Source organism: Saimiri boliviensis, chromosome 3, assembly GCF_048565385.1.
Source record: "Saimiri boliviensis isolate mSaiBol1 chromosome 3, mSaiBol1.pri, whole genome shotgun sequence".
NCBI lineage: Eukaryota > Metazoa > Chordata > Mammalia > Primates > Cebidae > Saimiri > Saimiri boliviensis.
Genome location: NC_133451.1, coordinates 148,840,127 through 148,863,307, shown reverse-complemented (window position 1 = coordinate 148,863,307; position 23,181 = coordinate 148,840,127). Strand labels below are relative to the sequence as shown.

General features: G+C 39.3%; 1 protein-coding gene across 4 annotated transcripts in view; it reads left to right on the top strand.

Moving 5' to 3' along the window:
- The first annotated feature begins 3,408 nt into the window (after positions 1 to 3,408).
- Positions 3,409 to 23,181, top strand: part of SCOC (short coiled-coil protein) — a 48,872-nt gene continuing 29,099 nt past the window's right edge. For 2 of the 4 annotated variants that reach the window (XM_074396894.1, XM_074396890.1), the window contains exon 1: positions 3,409 to 3,656. In XM_074396894.1, coding sequence (XP_074252995.1) covers positions 3,587 to 3,656 — 70 coding nt within the window. In that variant the 5' untranslated portion in view covers positions 3,409 to 3,586. The remainder of the gene's footprint in view (positions 3,657 to 23,181) is intronic. The other 2 variants (XM_074396891.1, XM_074396892.1) reach the window with 2 other exon arrangements.

Genomic DNA, 23,181 nt, shown 5'->3' with positions numbered 1-23,181 from the left:
TGTATGAGTGCAATTGCTAGGTCATATGGTAACTCTATGTTTATCTTTTTTGAGGAACTGCCAAACTGTTTCCCACAGTGGCCATATCATTTTACATTCCCACCAGCAATATACAAAAGTTCCTATATCTCTCCATATCTTCACCAACACTTAGTTTTCATTTTGTTTTGTTTTGTTTTTGCTTTAAATTAAAGCCATCCTAGTGGGTTTAAAGTGCTATCTCATTGTGGTTTTGATGTGCATTTTCTTCATTATCAAAGATGTTGAATATCCTTTCATGTGCTTATTTGTGTATCTGCTTTGAAGAAATATCTAAATTCCTTGTGCATTTAAAAATACTGTATTGTCTTTTTGTTCTTGAGTTCTGAGAGTTCTTTATATATGTTGCATATTAAACCCTTAGCAGATATGTGATTTGCAAATATATTTTTCCCCATTCTGTACATTGTCTTTTCACATTCTTGATGTCTTTTGATGCCCAAAAGTTTTTAATTTTTATAAAGTCCAATGTATCTATGTTTTCTTTTGTTGCCTGTGTTTTTAGTGTCAATCTAAGAATCCTGTGGCAAATCCAAGTTGATCCTCAAATTCATAAGGAACTGGAAGAGACTCTAAATATACAGAACAATATTGAATAAGAAAAATAAGGTTGGAGTACTCACACTTCTCCAAATTCAAAATTTACCACAAAGCTACTGCATTCAAAACAGTGTGGCACTGGCATAAAGGTAGATATATAGCGCAAGGGACTAGAAATGAGATTCCAGAAATAAAATCGAACATCTATGGCCAATTGACTTATAAGAAGAATACTAAGACAATTAAATGTGAAAATACAAATTTTCTTCAACAAATAGAGTTGGGACAACTGGATATTCAAATGTGAAAGAATAAAGCTATATCTCTACCTCTCACTTCATATATAAAAATTAATGCAAAATAGATCGATGGCCTAAGTATAGGAGCGAAAACTATAAAACTAATAGAAGAAAACAAAGAGCAAAATATTCCACGGATAATTTAAATCCACAGGCAAGTTTCTACCCTAGTTAAAAGTAGGCCTCTTTTCCATTATAACTATTGCTCATTGAATATGGGGATAGTAGCAATGCTGAGTAACTTTAGTTTTCTTTCTTTCCATTCCCCCATCCATTAGGATAGACACTTCATAAGCAATATCCTTGAAGCATATCAGAAAGAAGGCAAAGAATCAAGGGCTTAGTCAATCCTAACAAAACATCAAGTTGGTCATAAGTAATAAAAATAAAACTAAATATATGAGTTAAACAAAATACACCCTTTAGTTTATAAATCCTTTTATTAAGTCGATTAACTCTTCTCTTCCATTCCCTCCCTCACATGATAATTTTATTATGAGTAGATAATACAATGGTCAGGAGCACAGACCCTACAGAGGGCCTCACTTCCAATCTTAGCTCTACCTCTTACTTAGCTGCATGACATTTTGTTGTTTATTTAAACTCTCTACATGACTCAGCTCCCTCATGTTTAAAATAGGAATAATATTAGTGCCTACCCATAGGACTCTTGTCTAACACATAGTAGGCATTTTAAAAGTGTATGCTATTATTTCTAGGACTGACAGAAAATGGATCAGCCAAGAGAGGAATTTTTATGCTTCTTAAAATACTGGTCCATCGTTATATAGAGAGTTGCTAGAAAAAGCAGCTCATGTGGTTGCCATGTGCCAGTGCCTTGCAGACCTCCAAATACAGGGAGTGTGACTGACCAAGGACCTCAGCTGCTGTACTCTGAAATCCATAACTACATTTGCACAGGCAAATGTAGTTTGTACCAGCTACTCCCAGCCAGTAGCTAAGTGCTGCATGAAAACTAAGGAAGGCCATTTCTGGGAGATATGAGACTCCTCTTATGGTCAATTTTGGCCCAAGTATTCTTTGAGATCCTTGTCAAATTTTCTTTATTCTGAAGATCAAGCTGGACCTTCAATTCCACTTTGCCTTCACTCCAGGTCAGACTTGCATCAGGGTCTAATGTTCATCCAACCTTTCTTCCTCCCTCCCTAGTTATCTCATCCTTTTAATCCCACCTTGGTGTCTGATTCTTAGAGGACTTGAACTAACACAGTCTAGCATTCAAACTGCTCTTAGATATGACATCCTATTTTCCACCTTATCTCCCAACTTTTATTTATCTGTATCTTATACTCTTGGTTTCTGGATGTGCGCAATGCATTCCTGTCTCTGAGGAGACAGTATTTTGCCCATACTCCTTTACTGAGAAAGCACTCACTACCTGGCCATTTTTGCCTGTTGAATCCCACTTTTCATTGATCATGCATCTCAAATGTCCCCTTCTCTAAGCCTTTCAGGATTCTGTCAGTTGTAGATATTCTTTCCCTTCTGTAAACTTCCTAGATGCTTGTTTTTAAACCTTTTTATAAGCTTATTAATAGCAAATAAATAAACCACTTACTTTGAACCTCCAAAGTGCTCAGCTTGTATAGAATAGGCACTCAATATTTGCAGAATATAATTGAAAAATTAGGGGGAATTCTATTCTAGTGAAATTAATTTTTGACATTCAGTATTTGCAACAGCTCACATCCATTCTGCTTGATATAGTAACAATGAACTTGCCTGAATAAAGAAAAATCCTATATATCAAAGGACTTAGTGCAGAATGTAGCATGTAGTAACAATTTTAATATCTGCTTAAAATACTTCATCAAATTTGGCTATTTTTTCCCTCAAAAAAGTGATTATTTGAAATTCTAAAATAGTTTTGCTTTGTTTGTTTACAAATGTCAACTAGGGCACCTGGATAAATAGCTGTAAAGAAATACTTCCTCCTCAAACAAATGGTTCCTGCCTAAGGGCTAGAGAAGCCAACATCTCTTCTCTTGGGCTCAACTCCAGAAACAGAAAAGGGAGATCCTGTTGTTTCAATGAACTTTTACAGGAGGAGGTGTCTGAACAGAATTATGAGAGAGTACTGATGAGCTCAATACATAGAGAATCTTATTTCTTCATATATGCCTGATCATCCGTATTTATCAAGTCCACGTTATGTACCAGGCAGTTTCCATTTAATCCTTACAACAGGCTTATCCTCGTATTACAGATAGAAAATTGAGTCTCTGAGGGGTTGTGACTTACCCCCAGGTCATGCTTTGGTCATTGATAAATCCTTGAGAAGTTTATCGTGGGTATCCAAACGATATGTTAATCATACAAAGTCAATTTCTTCCCCCAACATTATCCTTAACGCTTTTTGGGCAATTCCCTTGCACAATTCTGCCTAAAGAAACTTTATGGCAGGGTTTTGCATCCAGCCAGGGTACAGCAGCTGTGCCAGCACAGCAGCCTCTGGTCAAGGGTTGTACGTCTTTAACTTGGGTCTCTTACCACTTCCGGTTAAGAATGCAACACTCAGATAAGAACTTCTCAGGTGGAAAGCAGGAAGAGGGTGGCTAGTGCAAGGATCAGATAGCACCTGCTTGGACGCTCACTGATTAATGATTTAACAAGGGCGGTCACATGGGACAACTGCTGCTTTTCTCTGCCCTCATTTTTCTTACTAACAGGTCTGAAAATTGAACAAGATGGACGAGTCCGGGAAAGAGGAGGAGGAAGACAGCACGTTCACCAACATTTCTCTAGCAGATGACATAGGTAAGGAAGAAATGGATGAATTCTCAAACATACAATTCAGCAACTCCTCAGTTTTTTAAAAATATAACTTTTATTATTTTCAGTATGATAAAACATACTCATTGCAGAAAACTTGAAAAAATATAGTTATAAAAACAAGTTTTAATTAAGAACTGTTTTTCATTTTCCTTTTAAATTAAGTAATAATTTTAAACTTCTTGTCATTATATAACGTGCTTTTTAAAACAAATCAAATAAAAACATAAAATATTTATTTCCTAAGCATTCAGTAAACATGACCTCAAAGTCGCTACTAAAACAACCTATAATATCGCCATATTTTGTTCAATTATATTCAGTTTCTTTTCTGTCTTGTAAAATAATTGTTACCATTTCTGAAAAATTAACTAGACTATGCTACAATTAGCTTTAAGGATTATTGCAGAAAATGTCTAATTTTTAAGGCTAATGTTTGCTGAATTCAACATGAGAGAAGGAATCAAGTAAGAGAGCAGTTCTAAAATGCTGATGGAAAGGGTAACTATGGTTCATTCAACATCTTGGAAAAAATAGACAATGCTGAACTGCACAATGTTAACTGGAAACACTTCAAACCTATAAGAACCCAAGTCCTTGGGGTGGGTGGCTGTGTGTGTGTGTGTGTGTGTGTGTGTGTGTGTGTATGTGTGTGTGTGTGTGGTGGTTGTTTTCTATCCAAGTTCCTTTAGCACAATCATAGTATGAAGCCAGCAAGACTGCAGCTAAGCCATGGGGGTTACTGATTTTGATTAACAGAGAGCAAGAGCATGAATATTTAACATCAATTGCTCTTTCATACAGCCACGCTTCTCCACTTTCTCCCTAAATGATTAGATTCAAAAAGCGCCTTTCTAAAGTGCAGCCAGACAATTAACAGAAACCACCAGCCAGAGCTAAGCTTCCCTCCTGGCACTGCATAAACATGCTGGGGTCTTTCGAAATCAAAGAGGAGTATTTTCAGTCTTTATAAGGGGAGGAAGGGTACAAGGTGCTGGGTTGTTGAAGAAATGGAATACTGCTGTCCTTAACATACTCCCACCAGGGTGTTTTAGAAAACAGACAGAGCTGCAGAAGGCAGTGAAGGAAACAAAGACAGAGGGAAACCCATGTTTCTTAGCTTCAGGAGGCAAGATGAGTGTGCGCATGGGGAGCCCTGTATGCTGTGGGAGGATGCAGTTCATATAGAGAGCTTGCTTGCTTGAAATGTGACTCAGCCCAGAACTTTTTCTGCATTATAATGTGGGTTGAGCCTGAAAGTGGGGACTGTTGGTGGTGCTGGCCCTTTTGACAGTGACTCTCTCATGCACCCCATCACACCCCTTCAACTCTCCCCTCCATGTCTCTCATCTTCTGCCATCCTCACACTTCCAGTGGAGGAAAGAGCAAGAGGCAGGGAATTTAAGTGTCCAGTCCACTGGTGGCAGCGGTTTTGAGAGGCGCTCCAAAGGAGCTGCTTGCTATGGAGCCTGGGAGTGGGCATGGGCACTGAAGAAGTAGGAAAGAGTGAGTAATGCCCTCTGGTTGGTAGTGAGAGTGCTGGCAATCACATGAGAGGACCAACGTCTCTTTGCTCCCAATTGCCACCTTCTCCTCTTTTGTTAGACTGTGTTGCAAGATCTCAGTGCACAAAAAGTGTTTGGAGCTGGTCCAGCATAATAACCAGTGATGGTCTCGGAAACTAGTATTAGTTTCTGCCATTTCCATATTTCAAAATGGCAAATGGAAATTGTTCATGTATTTGTGACAAAAATATGCCAATTAACCAAAACACCAAGTTTCTTTAGCTTTTGGAGACAATTTTATTCATTTGACATGGTAACACTGTTTAGCCCTTGTTAATAAAATGTTCTTGGGCTTTGATAATTAAAAACAGGGAAACAAATTATTATTTAAAAACTGGAGCTTGTTTAGCAGACATCTTTCATTCAGATTGTGGAATCCTTGCAAGAATAAAGCATTAAAAAGGTATTGCTTATATTAAAAGAGAGTTTAGTCCAATTTCTTACTTTCTTTTTATAATACACACACATGCATACATGTGTACACATACATGTGTACATATACATATATATGTAAAAGCGGCTCAGAGAGGCTAAGTGCCTTGCCCAAGAGCACAGAGCCTATTAGAGGCAGAACCAGACAAGGAATGATATCTCAAACTCCTATGTTCAATGAATTCATAGGGTCAATATTAAATGCAATGCTTTCAGTACATTTACTGGATTCCAGATACAATGCTATGTCCTTTTAACATTTAATCTTTACAACATCATTGTGATATTATGGTCCTATTTTACAGATGATAAAACTGTAGCTCATATTTTTTTAGCAACTTGCTCAAAGCCTCTCCAGGAAGTGATAGAACCAAAATCCCAATCCGAGTCTCTCATGGGTGTAGACATTCCATCTGAGCACCCTTCTCATCTTACAGTTTCTGCATGGATGTTGAGTGGTGGTGGCTATGTTTGTTCATGTTGTGCTTTTTGGTAGTTTGTTGGAGTTGGATGCCAGAGAAAGCCTTGCACCTTTTAGTGAACTCTAAAAACCGTAAGGATTATAGGCCTTAATGGGTTGGCCTGGGTGATTATCCAGAAAGACATCGGCTACTGGGTGATAGCTGAGTGTGTATTGGAAGCTGCTGGATATGGAGGCTGTCACACAAGGACTTCTGTTTCTAATTCTGAAGAGACAGGCCTTGAGTCCCCAGCACTGATCCCCTTGCTTAGACCCATCACTGCCTCCTTTTACTCCCACATTGCTTCCCCCTTATACTGCTGCTTTTCTTACTCAGAGGAAGGCTAGAGAAAGGAAGAGGAAGTTTTTATCAGCTCTTGAAAAGGTTTGTTTGGGGAGAGAATTAAAGGCATTGAACTTTCATTTACTTTGAATTTTATTTATTTAAGTAATTCTACCACCTGGTAGTATGGAGCAGTGAGAACTGGCAATGCCAGCAGTAATTCAAATCACAAACCAGTTGTGCTTCATAAATTTATTTGTACGTTAGTTATATGGATTTCAGAACAAATATCCCTAAAGACACAATGTTATGAATGATAGGATTCCAGACCAGTTCATGCTGCCTAACTCATGGCTCCCAAACTGTGTGCCAAGGTGCTCCAGGGCACTGCAGCAAACTCACAGGGTTTCCATGACGGCATCTCAACCTCTCTCAGACACTGAGGGGACTACTGGTGGGTGGTCATTCATTGTTTCACACTAGATTGAGCTATGTATTTTTCAGTGACATCATTTCTTTCAATGCTGGCTTTTGTGCGATTGCCATGGTATAAAGCAAGTTCTGTATGAAAGTCAACAGTAGGGCAGATAATGAGGGTGGCAGTTTGAGAAGGCTGGAGAAGTTATGCAGTTCCCAACAGGTATACACATCCCATAAGTAAGTAAGTGTGTTTCTTTAAGAATGAAATAAAATGTATCTTCTTTCAATTTGGGTATAGTAATTTTTTAAATGGCTTCTAAGTTTTTAGGACCTAACAATGTTAACAAGATGTTTGGATCTAAATACTTAATACATGAAACTGTTTGGTATTTCTCTTGCCTTTGGAGCACTGTGAAAGAATTACTGAGACTAAGGGCACCATAAACCAAGATAGTTTAGGAATTTCTGGTCTAAACTGTACTGTAGCTGAACTGGCCCCACTTCTGGGACCTCACAGGTGGGAGCCACACAGTGCAGGACAAAAGACATTAGATGCATTGATCTCTCCTTCCTTCCTATGCTTCCACTCCCCTGGCTTTGATGCCACCGCACGGCTCAGGTTCCTCTTCAGCCTCTTTCATCTTAGGCTCTTTTGGGAACCTGTGTCCTCCAGCGTTTCCCAAGACACTGTCCTTGGCTACTGTTCTCTCTCTGGACACACTCTCTGGATGATCCCATCTACTCCTAGTTCCATTCTCACTGCCTGTTGCTATATCCCTGTGACTCTAAAACAAGTTCCAAATTCAAACACCGTCAGGGCCAGGCAATGTGTATGTGAAAAAGAGGCAATGGTATGTTACCATTTTTTTCACTACTTTTCTAAAACAAGCTTTTGACATTTCAATTCTGTTTTTAGTTTATTAAGTTTTTTATCATGCATCTTTTACATATACCAGACATCGGTCTTATTATGGTTTATTTCACAATGGCATCTCAAGGTTAATTCTTTCAAGGACATGCTTTGTTTGCATATTAAATTTATGGGAACATTCTTCATTTCTCACCATTTTCCTTAGGAGAGACAGTCCTCTTGCACCAGATTTCAATTTTTTTTTTATTTATTAAATACAAATAGAAATTGTATATGTTTATGATATACAACATTATATTATATACACATACGTGTGTGTGTGGAATGGCTAAATCAAGCTAATGAACATATAATTTGCCTCACATAGCTATCATTTTTTTTCGTGGTGAGAACACTTAAAATCTCTCTTTGAAATGTGTAAGTATATAATACATTGTTATTAACTATAGTTACCACAAGGTACAAAAGATCTCTTAAATTTATTCTTCTTGTCTAATTGAAATTTTGTATCCTTTGGCCAACATCTCCTCAATATCTTCACCCTCCAACTTCTGATAATCATCATTGTACTCCTGCTTCTGTGAGTTTGACATTTTTAGATTCCACATAGAAGTGAGATTACATAGTTTTTGTCTTTCTGTGCCTGGCTAACATAATGTCGTCCAGGTTTATCCATGTTTTTACAAATGGCAAGACATTTCCTTCTTTTTTAAGGCTGAATTATCCCACCATATATATGTGTGTGTGTATATATATATATATATATATATATATATATATATATACACACACACATATATATTCTTTATCTATTCATCTGTTGACAGGCATTTAGGCTGCTTCCATATCTTGGCTATTGTGAATCATGCTGCAATGATATGAGCATGCAGATGTCTTTTCAACATTCTGATTTTAAGTCCTTTAGATATACACCCAGTAGTGGGACTGCTGGATCATATGATAGTCCTAGTTTTAATTTTTTGAGGAACCTCCCACTGGTTTTCTATAGTAGCTGTACTAATGTACATTCCCACCAACAGTGTGCAAAGATTCCCTTTCCTCCACATCCTGGCCAACTCTTGTTATCTTTCATCTTTTTGATAACAGCCATCCTAACAGTTGGGAGGTGTTATCTCATTGTGGTTTTAATTTGCATTTCTCTGATGATTAGTGGTATTAAGCTTGTTTTCATATACCTATTGGCCACTTGTATGTCTTCTTTTGAGAAACATCTATTCAGGTTCATTACCCATTTTTAAATTGGGATATTTGTTTTCTTGCATTTTCCACTTTTGAATGACATAAGGAAATAACATAGTTTACTTTCCTCTTAACTGTGCAGTAAAAAAGCAACAGAGCAATTGTGTTGATAAAATGACAACCAACACTGAGCCTTGTGTCCAGTCAGGAGGGCTGAGGGTTGAGGTTCCTTGGAGAGCAGGTGGCCTGCTCAAAAGGCAGAGCTGCTTTCTGCTTCTGGTTCACTATTGTCATGGAGGGACAGAAATGCAAATGAGTGAAAACTTTAAGAGACACTGAATAGTTCAATTTTTTGCACAATTTCCTGATTTTTCCATGTTTTTCACCTAATTCTAATTTTAGAAACAATAACACAGAGATCCAAACAAAGCACATCTTCAGGACAGATGTGACTGCAGAAGAAACTGTTTTCAGACTTCTGTTCTTGAATCTTTATCACTTGTCTTCACCTCTCTTCTGAGTTTGTGATTCATAATCCAATTGCTTGCCAGACACCTAGATATCTCCCCGGTGTCAAATAAACTCATCCTCTTCCCCCAGTCTATTTCCACTCCTATATTCATAATTTTAATTAATGGCCCCACCATCCATACAGTTACAAAAGCTAGAAATCCATATGCCATTCCTTCTTTCTCACAATTTGATCGATCACTGATTCTTGTTGACTTCACCTTGGAAATGTTTCTCAAATAAATCTGGCCTTCTCCATCCCTGCCATCACCTCCCTCCCCAGGTCCTTATTATCCCCAACACAAACCACAGCACCCACCTCCTAGTGGTTTATCTTACTTCAAACTTTATCCCTTCAAATCTACCCTCCACATTGGCCACATCACTACCTCTGCCTGTGGTGAACAATCAATGCTTCACAGCCCCTGAAGGATGAAGTTTGAGACACTTAACATAGCACTGAAGGTCTCTCTTTTCCTGGCTCTCCCTATCTTTTCAGTGTCATTTCCTGCCACACCATTTGAGCTCAGTAGGAGACAATGTTCCCTCCACACAGTGCCTCATTCATGCCTCTGGATGCTGTGCTGCTTCTCACTTTGTCTGGAATAACACTACCCACCTTTCTCTTTGCCTGGCCAATTCCTACTCATCCTTTCAGACCCCATTCAGGCAATGCCTCCTCCAGGAAGCTTTCCCTGATCTTCCCAGGCTGTGTCAGATTTCCTTTTTCCTTTCTGAGAACCCCTAACTTACCTCTATCTGCATTTTTTTCATAGTTTATGAACAGACTATTCGACAGCCTGCAAGCTTCTAAAACACAGCCTTGGTTTTCAAATATCTGTATTCTCAGCACCCAGCACAAATCAAATGGCTTAACATATTTTGATTAAGGAATTCTGGCTGAATTTGTGTATGTTGGGATAAGTGCCAGTTTAGGCAGGCCGGCCCATAGCTGGGAGTTGACTCCTAGGGCAAGCTTTCCTAAACTGTCTCTACTTGTTAGAGCTTATTTTCTATCCACACTTCTGTGTAAGTTTAGTTCTTTCTTCAGAACACATTTATTGAGTGCCTACTCTCATATGCCAGGTAGTAGGCAGGACCTGGCTATTTGAAGAATTGGCACAGGGGAGTGTAGCAGGAAGAGCTTGAACTATGAAGTCAGAAATGCCTGGATTTGAATCTGTTAGAGTTTATGCAAGCTATTTACTGTTCTTTCGGCTGCAAAATGATCTAAGTCTCAGAATTGTTTTGAAGATTAAATGAAATAATAAAGGAGGTTTCCTGAACTAGCCTGGCATAGAGTGAGTACTTGGTATACTTTCCTTCCTCTGCTGCCCACTTCAAGGAGCTCACATAAAAGTTCTTAAAAGGCTCTGAGATTTGGGCCAGGCACAGTGGCCCATGCTTGTAATCCCAGCACTTTGGAAGGCTGAGGTGGGCGGATTGCCGGAGGGTAGGAGTTCAAAACTGGCCTGGCCAACATGGTGAAACCCTGTCCCTATTAAAAAGTAAAATAGCCGGGCTTGGTGGTGGCAGATGCCTGTAATCCCAGCTACATGGGAGGCTTGGGAGGCTGAGGCAGGAGAATAGCTTGAATCTGGGAGGCAGAGGTGGCTGAGATTACGCCATTGCACTCTAGCCTGGGCAACAAGGGCGAGGCTTTGTCTCAAAAAAAAAAAAGGCTCTGAGATTTGGCCACCTCAGTTCTCATGGTAATGGCAGTGTCTTGTGGACGTGGTGCTGGGACTGCCTGTTGGTGTCCTCCTGATAAGCAAGGGGAGGTGGATATGAATGAACTTGTTACACAAGAGCACGATTCTTTTCTGATGAATATAATGAAGCCACTCTTTTCCCTCTTCATGCCGGCCTTCACCGCCTCCCTGTCGATGTCCTTCCCATCGCTCCTCTCCTTTATGCCTCAGCCTCCGTCCTGACTCCGCTCTCTAAAACCTCTCCTGAATAATATTCAAAGCTGTGTCTGCGTCTGCTTTTGGTGTCGGCCAATTAGTCCTCATTGTAAGGTTGTAATATGCTTCCCAGAGAAGTGGCACAATTGTTGTGTGCTTTTATTCAGTGATGCTTCCTACCACTATATGGAAAATGTAACAATACCCACTCACGCCCTGCTGAAAGCAGCCCGGGTTTGAAAAGCTTTCAGAAGGCCATCTGCCATCCCCTCAGCCAAGCAGAAGATCAGACACGAGGCCCTGCATTAGTTAGCACTCTAAGTAAAAGGTATCAAGGGTCTGTATTCCTTTTCATCTCGTCCTCTATTATAATATGGGCTAAAGAAGGAAATAGACTTGTGGCTCCCCAGCTGAGAGAACACTGAGCCATAGCAGGAGTCTTGTCAGTGAAAAGGGAGCAGGCCTTTCTTTTCTGATATGAATGGAGCCAGTGTTTGCAGCCAGCGCCACGCTCCCAAGTGTCTGCCAAGCGGCTATTGCCAGCTTTGCTAGGTTACACTGGACATCTTGGGAGACAACTGTGCAGATGAAAGTCCCAGAGTGAGGCCATGGTTAAATAAGTACACAAGGATGTGGCAAATGCTGGCTGAGCGTGTTCTGGTCAGGACCAGAGAGCCCCCCTGCCACCAGTGTCATCTCTCTTTACACCCTCCAATAAATTTGGCTATGAATACTGATTTAAAAGATTATTCCCATATCCTTAAGGATATAGAGGAAGATGATCTCTAGTATATTGGAAGTGTTGTTTTTAGTGAAATCAAACAAGTACATTAATTGTACCAGCAATGGCAGAAAGTTTCAGCAAATCTTAATTGGCATTTGGGATCCATGTAAGTATGGATAATGCCATTGGCAGAGCAGAATATCTCTTCCTGTAAGCTAAAGATAATAATGGACAGTGGCATTAGGAATACCTCCCCTGGCCCAGCAAAATGCCTTAGAGACTTAGCATAAGAGATTCAATAAGATAAAAGAGATTAACTCTGTTTCTCAGCAGCTTCTGGGAGTGGTGTGGCTCTAGGGTCACTAATGTATTGCTAGAAATTGTAAGTGCTCTTTCTGCAGAAAAATCTTCAATCAGAAGAAATCCACTTAACGGAAACAAATGATCTAGCATAATGTAAAAACTCGTTTTCGTAAACAAGCTTAAGAAATGGCATGTTAGTGCAATATCTAATGTTTTCAGTAATCGAGAGTGTTCTCTAATTTTCTCAGCAAAGGATAAGTATAAATATTTTGACTCTTCCTTTCAAAGACAAAACCATCCATCGGTTGCTTATATGTTTTTCTTCCATTATTAGAATAACCACAGAAAAGGGAGGGGGTGTTAGAATTTTCTCATGTTAAATTTGTATAAAATCCTTCATAGTTGTGGTGAATTTTTTTCCAGGGAGAAATCCGGAGGAGATCCTGAAAATCAGGGGTAAATTTTATTTACCCAAGCTCATGTGCTACTAAGATGCTGACCTGTCCCAAGTCCGCATTCCCGAAGAGGGGGCAAGGTGGCTGACACAGGGCCCTTCATTTCACCAAGGCCCCAGATGGATGAGATCAGCTTTGGACACACTTTCCCTCACAGGCCTCCTGCCTGCTTGACTTGTTCAGAATTTCAGGGTCAAAGCCTGGTATCCTTAGAGAACTTTAAGGTTCCTTTGGCCTTCAAAGATAGTCTGGGTGCAGAGAGAAGGAGGACATGGACCCCAAAAGAACAGAACAAACCAGATGAATCAGCTTCTATTGGGCTCCCCAAGCCTAGAAACATTTGAAATAATCCAAAAGCTTTGTAAGCGACACTGTTGAAACAATACATCCAGCAATCACAGAACCAACGTTACTGTAAAAGCTGTTTCAGAAAGAGGTGTTTTGCTTTCTTAGACAGACTTTAGTATTCATTTTCAATCCTCAACATTGGAAACATAAAAGACTCAGTGGTAGCTCATATGAATGGTCTGGAAAAACAGGGAGCCTCTCTTGCTGCCTTTCTGTCAGCATGACCTGGGTCTTCCCTCCACCAGCCTTCCTGGGATGCACACAGTCAACAGCAGGCTCTTTTCAGTCCTTACTCACTTTCTTCCCCATTTAATCATTGTTCCCTTCTTTCTCCAAACACTCGTTTCATTGTCAGCTTAATGACTTTGGCTCAGAGCACTTAGCTGTGCACCTGCGTGGTTTTCATTGCTGGTAGTGTGACGTTAGTAAAAGTTGTTGGAAAAGCTTGTATTTTAAAACACATTCTTCTTTATCCCTCTTGAAAATCTTGCTACCTTTTCTTAGCAGACAAAAGGTTCTACTATTGTTTGTTCCTCTGTGTGAATATTTTGCTTTCATTTTCATTTGTGGTTGCAAGGTTAGCTTCCTTTATAAAAATGTTCAGAGAATTTTTTTTTAACAATGTTTCTTATCATTCTTTTTTGCTTTGGAATTTTAAATGACTTGAGCTTTGTGCTGCTACAGTGTTTCTCAACTTACACAGTGGATTCCTGTCCCTTGTGCTTTGAGCCCTTTACCATACTGTAAAAATGGAATTTCTGTAATAAAATGTTATAATTTGAGAGACTCTTCAGTTTGCAGTGACCGTTGACCCCTAAACCCCACATTTCTCAGCCAGTGTCTCTCTGTGAAATATCGTCAAGCATACCATTGCTCTTGGAGAGCCTATATTTCAAGGAATTTCTCAAAGAACACTTTTTGTGTTTGTATAATATTTTTTACTAACACAAACAGTAACTCCTCTATTTGTCCATTTTGTAGGTTGGGACATTCATGTTTTTTCTGTAACGTGTAATCATTTGACTGTGAAAGGAATTAGACAAATTCACAGCTAACTATTTTTAAAAAGCAAACTGCATGTTCCAATCATTACATCCTTAAGGGCTTTTAAAAAAACCTTTTCAAGGGAGGTAGATTAAAGCAGGAGTTGGAAAAAGATGATTAATCAAATGTCATTCTAGTTTTCCTGTAGATTCTCAATTCTGGTGATAATTAGAAAATCAGTTGGTTTCTTTGGAAATCCTAGTTGACTAGTTGGATACTATTTCTATCTAAAAAACAACCCATCATCATTCATCACAAATAAAACTAACAGTCTCAAATGTTTGGAGTAACTCCACACTTTACTAGTCATGTGTCTCTGTTATGGTTAATACTGAGTGTCAACTTGATTGGATTGAAGGATGCAAAGTATTGTTCCTGGGTGTGTCTGTGAGGGTGTTGCCATTTGAGTCAGTGGACTGGGATAGGCAGACCCACCCTCAATCTGGTGGGCACAATCTAGTCAGCTGCCAGAAAATATAAAGCAGGCAGAAAAACGTGAGAAGGTGAGACTGGTCTAGCCTCCCAGCCTACATCTTTCTCCCGTGCTGGATGCTTCCTGCCCTCAAACATCAGACTCCATGTTCTGCAATTTTGAGACTTGGACTGGCTCTCCTTGCTCCTCAAGCTTGCAGAAAGCTTGTTATGGGAAGATCTTGTGATCAGGTAAGTTAATACTTAATAAACTCTCCCTCCCTCTCTCTCTCTCTATATATATTATTAAGTATTAACTTTCTCTCTCTCTATATATATAGAGAGAAATTATGTATCACCTGACAGGATGCAATGATAATACATATACATATGTCTATATAATACATATAGACATATATACAGAAAGTTAATAATTATATATAATTATATATAATACAGTTATAATACTATATAATATAAAGTTTATAATGCAAATATAATATATACACATTAACTTTCTATATATCTATATATAGAGAAAGTTAATAGTATATATATATAGTTTATTATATAGAGAGTTTATTATATATAGAGGAGTGTGTATATATGTATATATATATACATATATATACATATATATACATATATAAATATAGAGATAACTAATAGGATATATATTATGCTTGTTATCATTATTCACCTAAGAGACTGTATTAGTCAGGGTTACCTAGAGGGACAGAACTAATAGGATACACACACACACACACACACACACACACACACATACACACATATGTATGTGTGTATGTGTGTGTGTGTGTGTGTGTGTGTGTGTGTGTGTGATAATAAGCATTCATTAAAAAATTTATGCCAGGCACTGTGCTAAGAAATTTATCCACACAAATATGCTATTGATATTATTCCTGTTTTTCAGATTGAAAACTGGGCTCAGAAAGGTTTAGTACCTTGAACAATGAACAATGCAGAGCTGGGATTTGAGCCCAGGTCTAAGTGGCTTCAAAGCCTCTGTCAAATGACAATGCATCAGAATTGAAACTACTAGATAGATAGCATTACCGCATTATACTGACTAGGTAGAAGCAATAAGGTGCCTGTGTTGCAGGTATTGAATAATGAAATATGGTCCTCTAGTTAGGTTATGAGGTCATTGTTTCAAAAATGTAATCACAGAATCAGAGGGCAAGAAGAGCCCAGAGGCTCTCTACCAATATTGGAATACGCTCAGACATGAAAGATAGAATATAAAATTGTATCTATGTTGTGATTACCACCATGCAAAAGTAATTTATATATATGGACTAGAATGAGAAGGGAACTTGGAAAAATGAATATATTTGTATGAAGGGATTACAGGTTATTAGATTTTCATGCTATATTTATGCAATAATTTTTTCATAAAGAATAAGATTAATACTAGTGTTTTTCTAATATATAGAACTAAGGTATTAATCCTAACATGGGTGATAATTTTCAGAAGCATGTGAAAATATCAGTGGTTGGATTATGGACATCTATCACACCACCATTATTGTGATGCATGCGAAAGTTGTTTAGGAAAAATAAAATGTAGAAAGTGGTAAATTTAGCTACAGGATATTCAAGGCATGGAGGGTGGAGAGTAAAGGAGACATGACACAAATTGTAAATGCCACCCTTTAGCATGGCATGTCTTTTGCATTTTACCCCTTATTTTCTGGCCAGGTGCAGTGGCTCATGCCTGTAATCCCAGCACTTTGGGAGGCCAAGGTGGGTGGATCACCTAAGGTCAGGAGTTTGAGACCAGCTTGGATAATCTGGTGAAAACCCAATCTCTAAAAAAAAAAAAAACAAAAAGAAAAGAAAAAATTTTCAAGTAACCTAAAAAAGATTCTGTTTTGTTCCTAAGTTATTTAAAAGTTGCCAATGCTCTATCCCTCCTGGACAGATTCGTGTTTATTTCTTACAAAGACTTTCTCCTTTGTAACCACAATACAACCAATAAAATCAGAAAAATGGTATCCCTACATCACTCTCATCAATATTCAAAAGCCACCAAAGTTTCACCAGTTGTCTTGATGATACCCTTCACAACAGAGGTATCCAGTTTGAAATCATATGTTGGATGTAGTTGTTATGTCACTTTCATCTCCTTCAATCTGGAACAATTCCTCCATCTTTACTTGACTTTCATAACCCTGTTACTTTAAAAGATGATAGAGCAGTCGTTGTGTAAAATGGTTCTCGATTTGTGTTTTGTGATGTTTCCATATGATCAATAAGTTTGGCAAGAATATAACAGAATTATACTGTGTTCTTCTCATTGCATCCTGTCAGGTGGTGTATAATTTCTATTTTCCCTTTACCGGTGAGGTTAACTTTGAGCTCTTGATTACAGGTGGTGTCTGACTCATTTTTCCTTTAGTAATTAGCAAGTATTTTAGAGGGAGATATTTTAAGACTATATAAATATTTTATTTCACATCAAACTATTTATATCAGAATAGACTTATGTTTTCCCAATTTATTAAATGAGTTATAGTCCTCAGTATATCCTTAGAGAAGGATAAAAGGAAGAGATACATAGTATCTTAAAATAGTTTATTTATTTACTTGTTTGTTTATTTATTTATTTTGAGACAGGGTCTCTCTCTGTTGCCCAAGCCGGAGTGCAGTGGTACAATCTCGGCTCGCTGTAACCTTTGCCTCCTGGGTTCAAGCGATTTTCCTGCCTCAGCCTCCAGAGTAGCTAGGACTATAGTAGCCTGCCTCCATACCCAGCTATTTTTGTATTTTTTAAAGTACAGACAGGGTTTTACCATGTTGGCCAGGCTGGTCTTGAACTCCTGACCTCAAGTGGTCCACCTGCTTTGGCTTGCCCAAGTGCTGGGATTACATGCGTGAACCACCGCATCTGGCCTTAAAATCTTTTATATATGATAATCAGGTGTACATAGATTCTATTCCTACTGCCTTGAATTATTCAAATTTACACTTACATTCACTTCATTTCTTCTTCTCCAGTAAATTTGTCTTCAAATTTTTCTCCAGTAGAGATAGGGAAGGGCAATCAATGAGGAAAAGTTGAATTTCTTTATCCATTCACCAGTTACATACCTGGCTGTCAGTTCAGTGTATCTGATTTGACTCTCAGCCTGACACCTCCGCAGTGAATGCTACTGGATGGAAGTGGGTGTAGACAATACATGTTGCTATTGCCATGTTGCTGGGCTCGCAAAGTTGTTCACCTCAATTTCCCTAATGAGATAAGATGTTTATAAACCAAACGTTGGTATTTTCACATGAATCTCAAAGCCAGGACTCAAATTAGGATTATGACCTTAAATTCTACATATCAGATATACCACTCTGACAAAATGGTGATACAGATCAGAGCTGCCTTTGCAATCTGACTATACTACTTTTCCTAACCCATTGTAGTTTGTATTATTTTCATCATTCTAAAAAAGAATTACAAACAGTAGCATCTTTAATTTGTTAGACCTCACACCTTCTCTTTTTCTCCTTTTCCTCATTCCCTCAACAAACGTTTTATCCACTGTGTCCTTTGTCGTCATCTTGCCTCTGATCCTCTCATCAGCGCTCTCTGTGGCATGTCTTCTTTCCATTGCTATATTCTGTCTTCCCTCCCCTCCTTTCTCTCGCTCATGTCTATGTGCTCCTAATCCCTTCCCTTTCTTGCCCTGGTCTCAGGGCCTGACCTTTGCACTCTGCGTCTCTGTCCTTTCCCTGATTCATACTCCCTACTCCCTATTGTATTGATGGCTTACAGGTCTGGAGATAAAGCAATACCTCACTAATCTGAGTTGAATACTTTTTAAAAAAAGTTTTAGCTTTATTATTTTAAGTAAAAAAAAAAAAAAAAAGAAGTCTTTGGCTCAGTTTATGCACTTGTAATTTGCATTACTGGATAGTTACAATAACTGCTGCTAAGCCCATTACCTGTTCACATGCAAACATGCTGCTAAGGCTAGTATTTCCCTAGTTTATGGAGTGTGTGTTTTTCTTAGGAACACTGAATAATGATTAGGTTTCCAAGCTCTAGAGTTGAAGTTTCTGGAATCAAACCCTGTATCAGCTAGCTGTGGTAACACTGGGCAAATTATTTAACCTCTCTAGACTTCTGTTTCCAGTTGACAATGTTACCACATGGCTGAGTTAGCCTACGGTGCCTCCCCATCTTCTCAGCCTGGGTTCTGAGAGGGAACTAAGCCTTCCTAAGGTATTCATTGTATGTCATGAATTAAATGCTTTCCTTGCATCTAGAAAAGTACTAGTTATAAAACACCATTGGGAGAATTCAGAAAGTAGTCACTCAAATCCTCTTCTGTGTTCTGTGGTTCTTTTGGGGAAACCTGGTTGAGAAAGGCAAGGAATTCTGAAAAGAAAATTCCCTTTAGAAAACTGTAAAATTCACTCAGCCTTCTTAGAATGGAATCACCATTCCACTTGAATCACCATTCTACTAAATGGAATCGCCATTTCAAGAAAGGGGAAGAACTGATACTTCTGTCACCTAGAACACCCATTCATTTGGACTAAACTCTTCGATTTATGAAAATTGAATACATTAACTTCAGTTCTGCCAGTATTTGACATGTGTATGCCATTTTGCATTTTCATTCAGTGTTTGTTACAGAATGAGAGAAATGTCTTTAAGAAACTGTTTGTTGCTGTATAACACTTATTCCACGATTTAGTGTTGTAAAGTGACAGCATTTTAGTTTGCTCACTATTTTGTGGCTCAATGATTCAGGAAGGGCTTAGCTGAGCAGTTCTCCCTTAGGGGTCTCTCCTGCAGTTGCAGTCAGATGTGGGTGGGGGCTGCAGCCATCTGAAGTTAGACAGGCTGTGTATCCAAGGTGGTTCCACATAGCCATGGTGGAAGCTGGTTGCTGGCTGGGAGCAGAGCTGGAGCTGTCAGTTCAAACACCAACTTATGGTCTCTTCCATACTGTGGTTTGGGGGAAAATTGTATTTCTTCTTGGTGGCTAGTTTTCCCCAGAGCAAGTGCTCTAAGGCCGACAAGGGAGGTTGTGTGTTCTTTTTATGACTGATCCTTAGAAGTCACACAGCGTCACTTCCATTACACTCCACAGGTGGAAGCAGTCCCCTGACTATTCAGCTTCAAGCGGAAGGAACATAGGAGAGGACGTCTATGAGGGAATGTCAAGGGATATGTGGCCATTTAAAAAATCACCACAGCTGATCCTCTGGACACAGATTATTTACATTTTTCTAAACTTACATCCTCCCAAATGCAAAATACATTTACTGTCTCCCAAGACAACCCAGAAGTCACATCCAATGTGATATCAGACTCAGGCTGGAGACGTGGGATCTCAATATGCCAATGCAGACACGGGTGAGGCTCCTCAGGGGGGTCTTTCAGATGCTTTATAGTCTTTCTGAAAACCTGTGAATTAATGGCTCCTCTCACACCCAGGACACAATACAGATACAGGGATAGGAGAGCACCCATACGCTTCCTCCGCGTGTAACTCTGAACAAGATCCCGTTTTCTCTTCAGCTGCTTGGGTTCTACTACCTGGCAGGCAGTGTGCTAGTCAGAAGACTTTTTACCGCCCCACTGTGGTGAGGCTTCAGGCAAGCCACTTGACTCCTCTGGGTCTCATTTTCCACCTAGAATGAAATAAGACTAATAGATCCCTTGAGAACTCTTTCAGCTCAAAAGTTCTGTGCTTCTGTGAAATGTCAAAATTGTTCTACTTGGATATGAACAGACACAAATCATTGTGCATAATTAAAAACATTCTACAAGTGAGAATGTTACTAAATAAAGGGTAAAATTAAAGTATGAATTAATAAAAAGTAAATTTTGTGTGAAATAGAAGCTGATTTTGAACCAATTTTGCCACTAGAGGTCACTAGTATACCATTTCAAAGAGAATAAATAGGTTCTTGCCACTAATAGTTCCCTGTGTAGAAACCCTAAGTGGCAATCATGGTGTCTTCGTTTACTTTGATTATCTCCTGATGGTTGTCAGAGACGTATGTTATGATGAGGTGACGTCAGTGTCCCTCTAGATGATGTTCCAGGTGTGTATGCCTAATGCTCTGTAAGCATGAAGAGCCACCACTGGAACAGTAAGGATAATGACTTTCTATCTGCTTGCTTTTTTTTTTTTTTTTTTGAGATGGAGTTTCGCTCTGTCACCAGGCTGGAGTGCAGTGGTTGTGATCTCAGCTCACTGCAACCTCTGCCTCCCAGGTTCAAATGATTCTCTTGCCTCAGCCTCCCAAGTAGCTGGGACTACAGGCGTGTGCCACCATGCCTGGCTAATTTTTCTGTATTTTTAGTAGAGACAGGGTTTCACTGTGTTACCCATGATGGTCTTGAACTCTTGACCTCATGATCCACTCGCTTTGGCCTCCCATAGTGCTGGCATTACAGGCATGAGCCACTGCACCTGGCCGGCTTTTCTGCTTTCTCACTGGGATATGATAAGGGGCAGGGAGATAACTTGATAGGAAGTAATATGAGCTCTGAGGTGAAAAGGCACTGTGGAACTCCAGTGTCATCTCTGAATGCAGCACAGACATGTCAGCTCTTTTATGACATAGAGAAAGTACGGATTGGGAGCATGTCTGTGGACCTGCCTTCAGGCACTGTGCTTGGCAGGGGCTATATCAATGGAGAAGATGCAGTTGCTACTCTCAAGGAATTTAAGAAAACAGGTATAGGAGGTTTCTATTCAGATTCAATATTTTAATAAAAAATGTTTTTATTAATGGCTATTGACTTCTACTGATGCTCCTTTAATCTCTAGCTCATGTAGTTCTCTTCCTTTTTGAATTTTACCAACACTTTCTAAGACATTTTATAGTATTTCCCTTAAGATATTGTATAAAGAAGGAGGAAGAAAAATAGGAGTTTGAGACAGAACTAAAGATTATTCCATGTAGAGGTTTTTTGGGAGAAGAAGGCTGATGGGCCCTGAGTTCCCGTGCATACTATTGCTGGTATGCCGAGAGTACTGACACCATGTCAGGCAACTTTGCTTAGATTTTCTTATTTTCTTGCTGACAAACCTGTAGGACAAGCACTATAATTCCCATTTCGGTCAATGATCCCTTGCAGCACGGCAGTGGGTTTTTTTCAGAAGTGATGTACACTTTAGGACTTTTACATCAAATCTAGAACTGAACGTCACATGAAAATGTTAAAATACTGGGTTCAGTTGCGGCCAGTGGTGCTTGTTAGGAAAAAAATCTATTAAAATATATTTTAGGCCAGCACAGTGGTTCACACCTGTGATCCCAACATTTTGGGAGTCCAAAGTGGGAGGATTGCTTAGAGACCAGCTTGGGCAGTATAGTGAGACCTCATCTCTACAAAAAATAAGATTAGCCAGGCATGGTGGTGTGTGCCTGTAGTCCCAGCTACTTGAGAGGCTGAGCAGGAGGATCACTTGATTCCAGGAGGTTGAGGCTGCAGTGAGCCATGACTGTGCCACTATACTCCAGCTGGGGTGACACAGTGAGATCCTGTCTCTAAATAAATAAATAAAATAATGTTTTTAATATATAACTCTTTGGATGAGAGAAACAATGCTCCAAGTGAAATTAATACCTTGAAACATAAAGAGCCATGGGGCTCTCCAGTGAAGAAACTTCTGTGAGTGACAAAGATGGAGTCACAATACTCCTGAGAACTAGATCTGTTTTCTTCCAAAATGAAAGTTACTGGATACTTTCTTATTGTGTGTTTCATGTAGTACAGGAAGAAAACCTACGAACTCCAGAACTCACAATTCTATCATAAAGAATGAGTTGCAAGGAATTCTGGGTCCTTCCCATAACTTAAGGAGGAATTTCTTCTAGGACTGCAAGGGACTTGAATTCAATTTAAACTAGCAGTCAGCAGCCTTTAGAGCAGATACTGAGGTTGATTCTGAGCAGGACACAGCCCCCATCCCTTAGTAGCAAGGCTTTCTTTAGTTTTCTTCCTTCACCAGAGAAAAAATAAAAGAGCCTGGCTATATCTTTCTTCACACTGGGCCTTGATTTGCTTCACTGCAATAAATGTTACTTACTATTCTGGCAGTTATTAATTTTAAGCAATTGTTTTAAAACAACTAAAGACAGACTTGTCCTTACTTCTTCCTTTTTTTTCTTTTTGACAGAGTCTTGTTCGGTCACCTAGGCTGGAGTACAGTGGCATGATCTTGGCTCACTGCAACCTCCACCTCCTGAGTTCAAGCAATTCTCCTGCCTCATTCTCCCAAGCAGCTGAAACTACAAGTGTGAGCTACCACACCTGGTTAATTTTTGTATTTTTAGTAGAAACAGGGCTTGACCATACTGGCCAAGTTGGTCTCAAACTCCTGACCTCAAGTGACAAACCCACCTCAACCGCCCAAAATACTGGGATTATAGATGTGAGCCACTGTGCCTGGTTGTTACTTCTTATTGTAGAGCAGGCGTCCCCAAACTATGGCCCGTGGGCCACATGCGGCCCCCTGAGGCCATTTATCCGGCCCCCCGCCACACTTCAGGAAGGGGCACCTGTTTCATTGGTGGTCAGTGAGAGGAGTA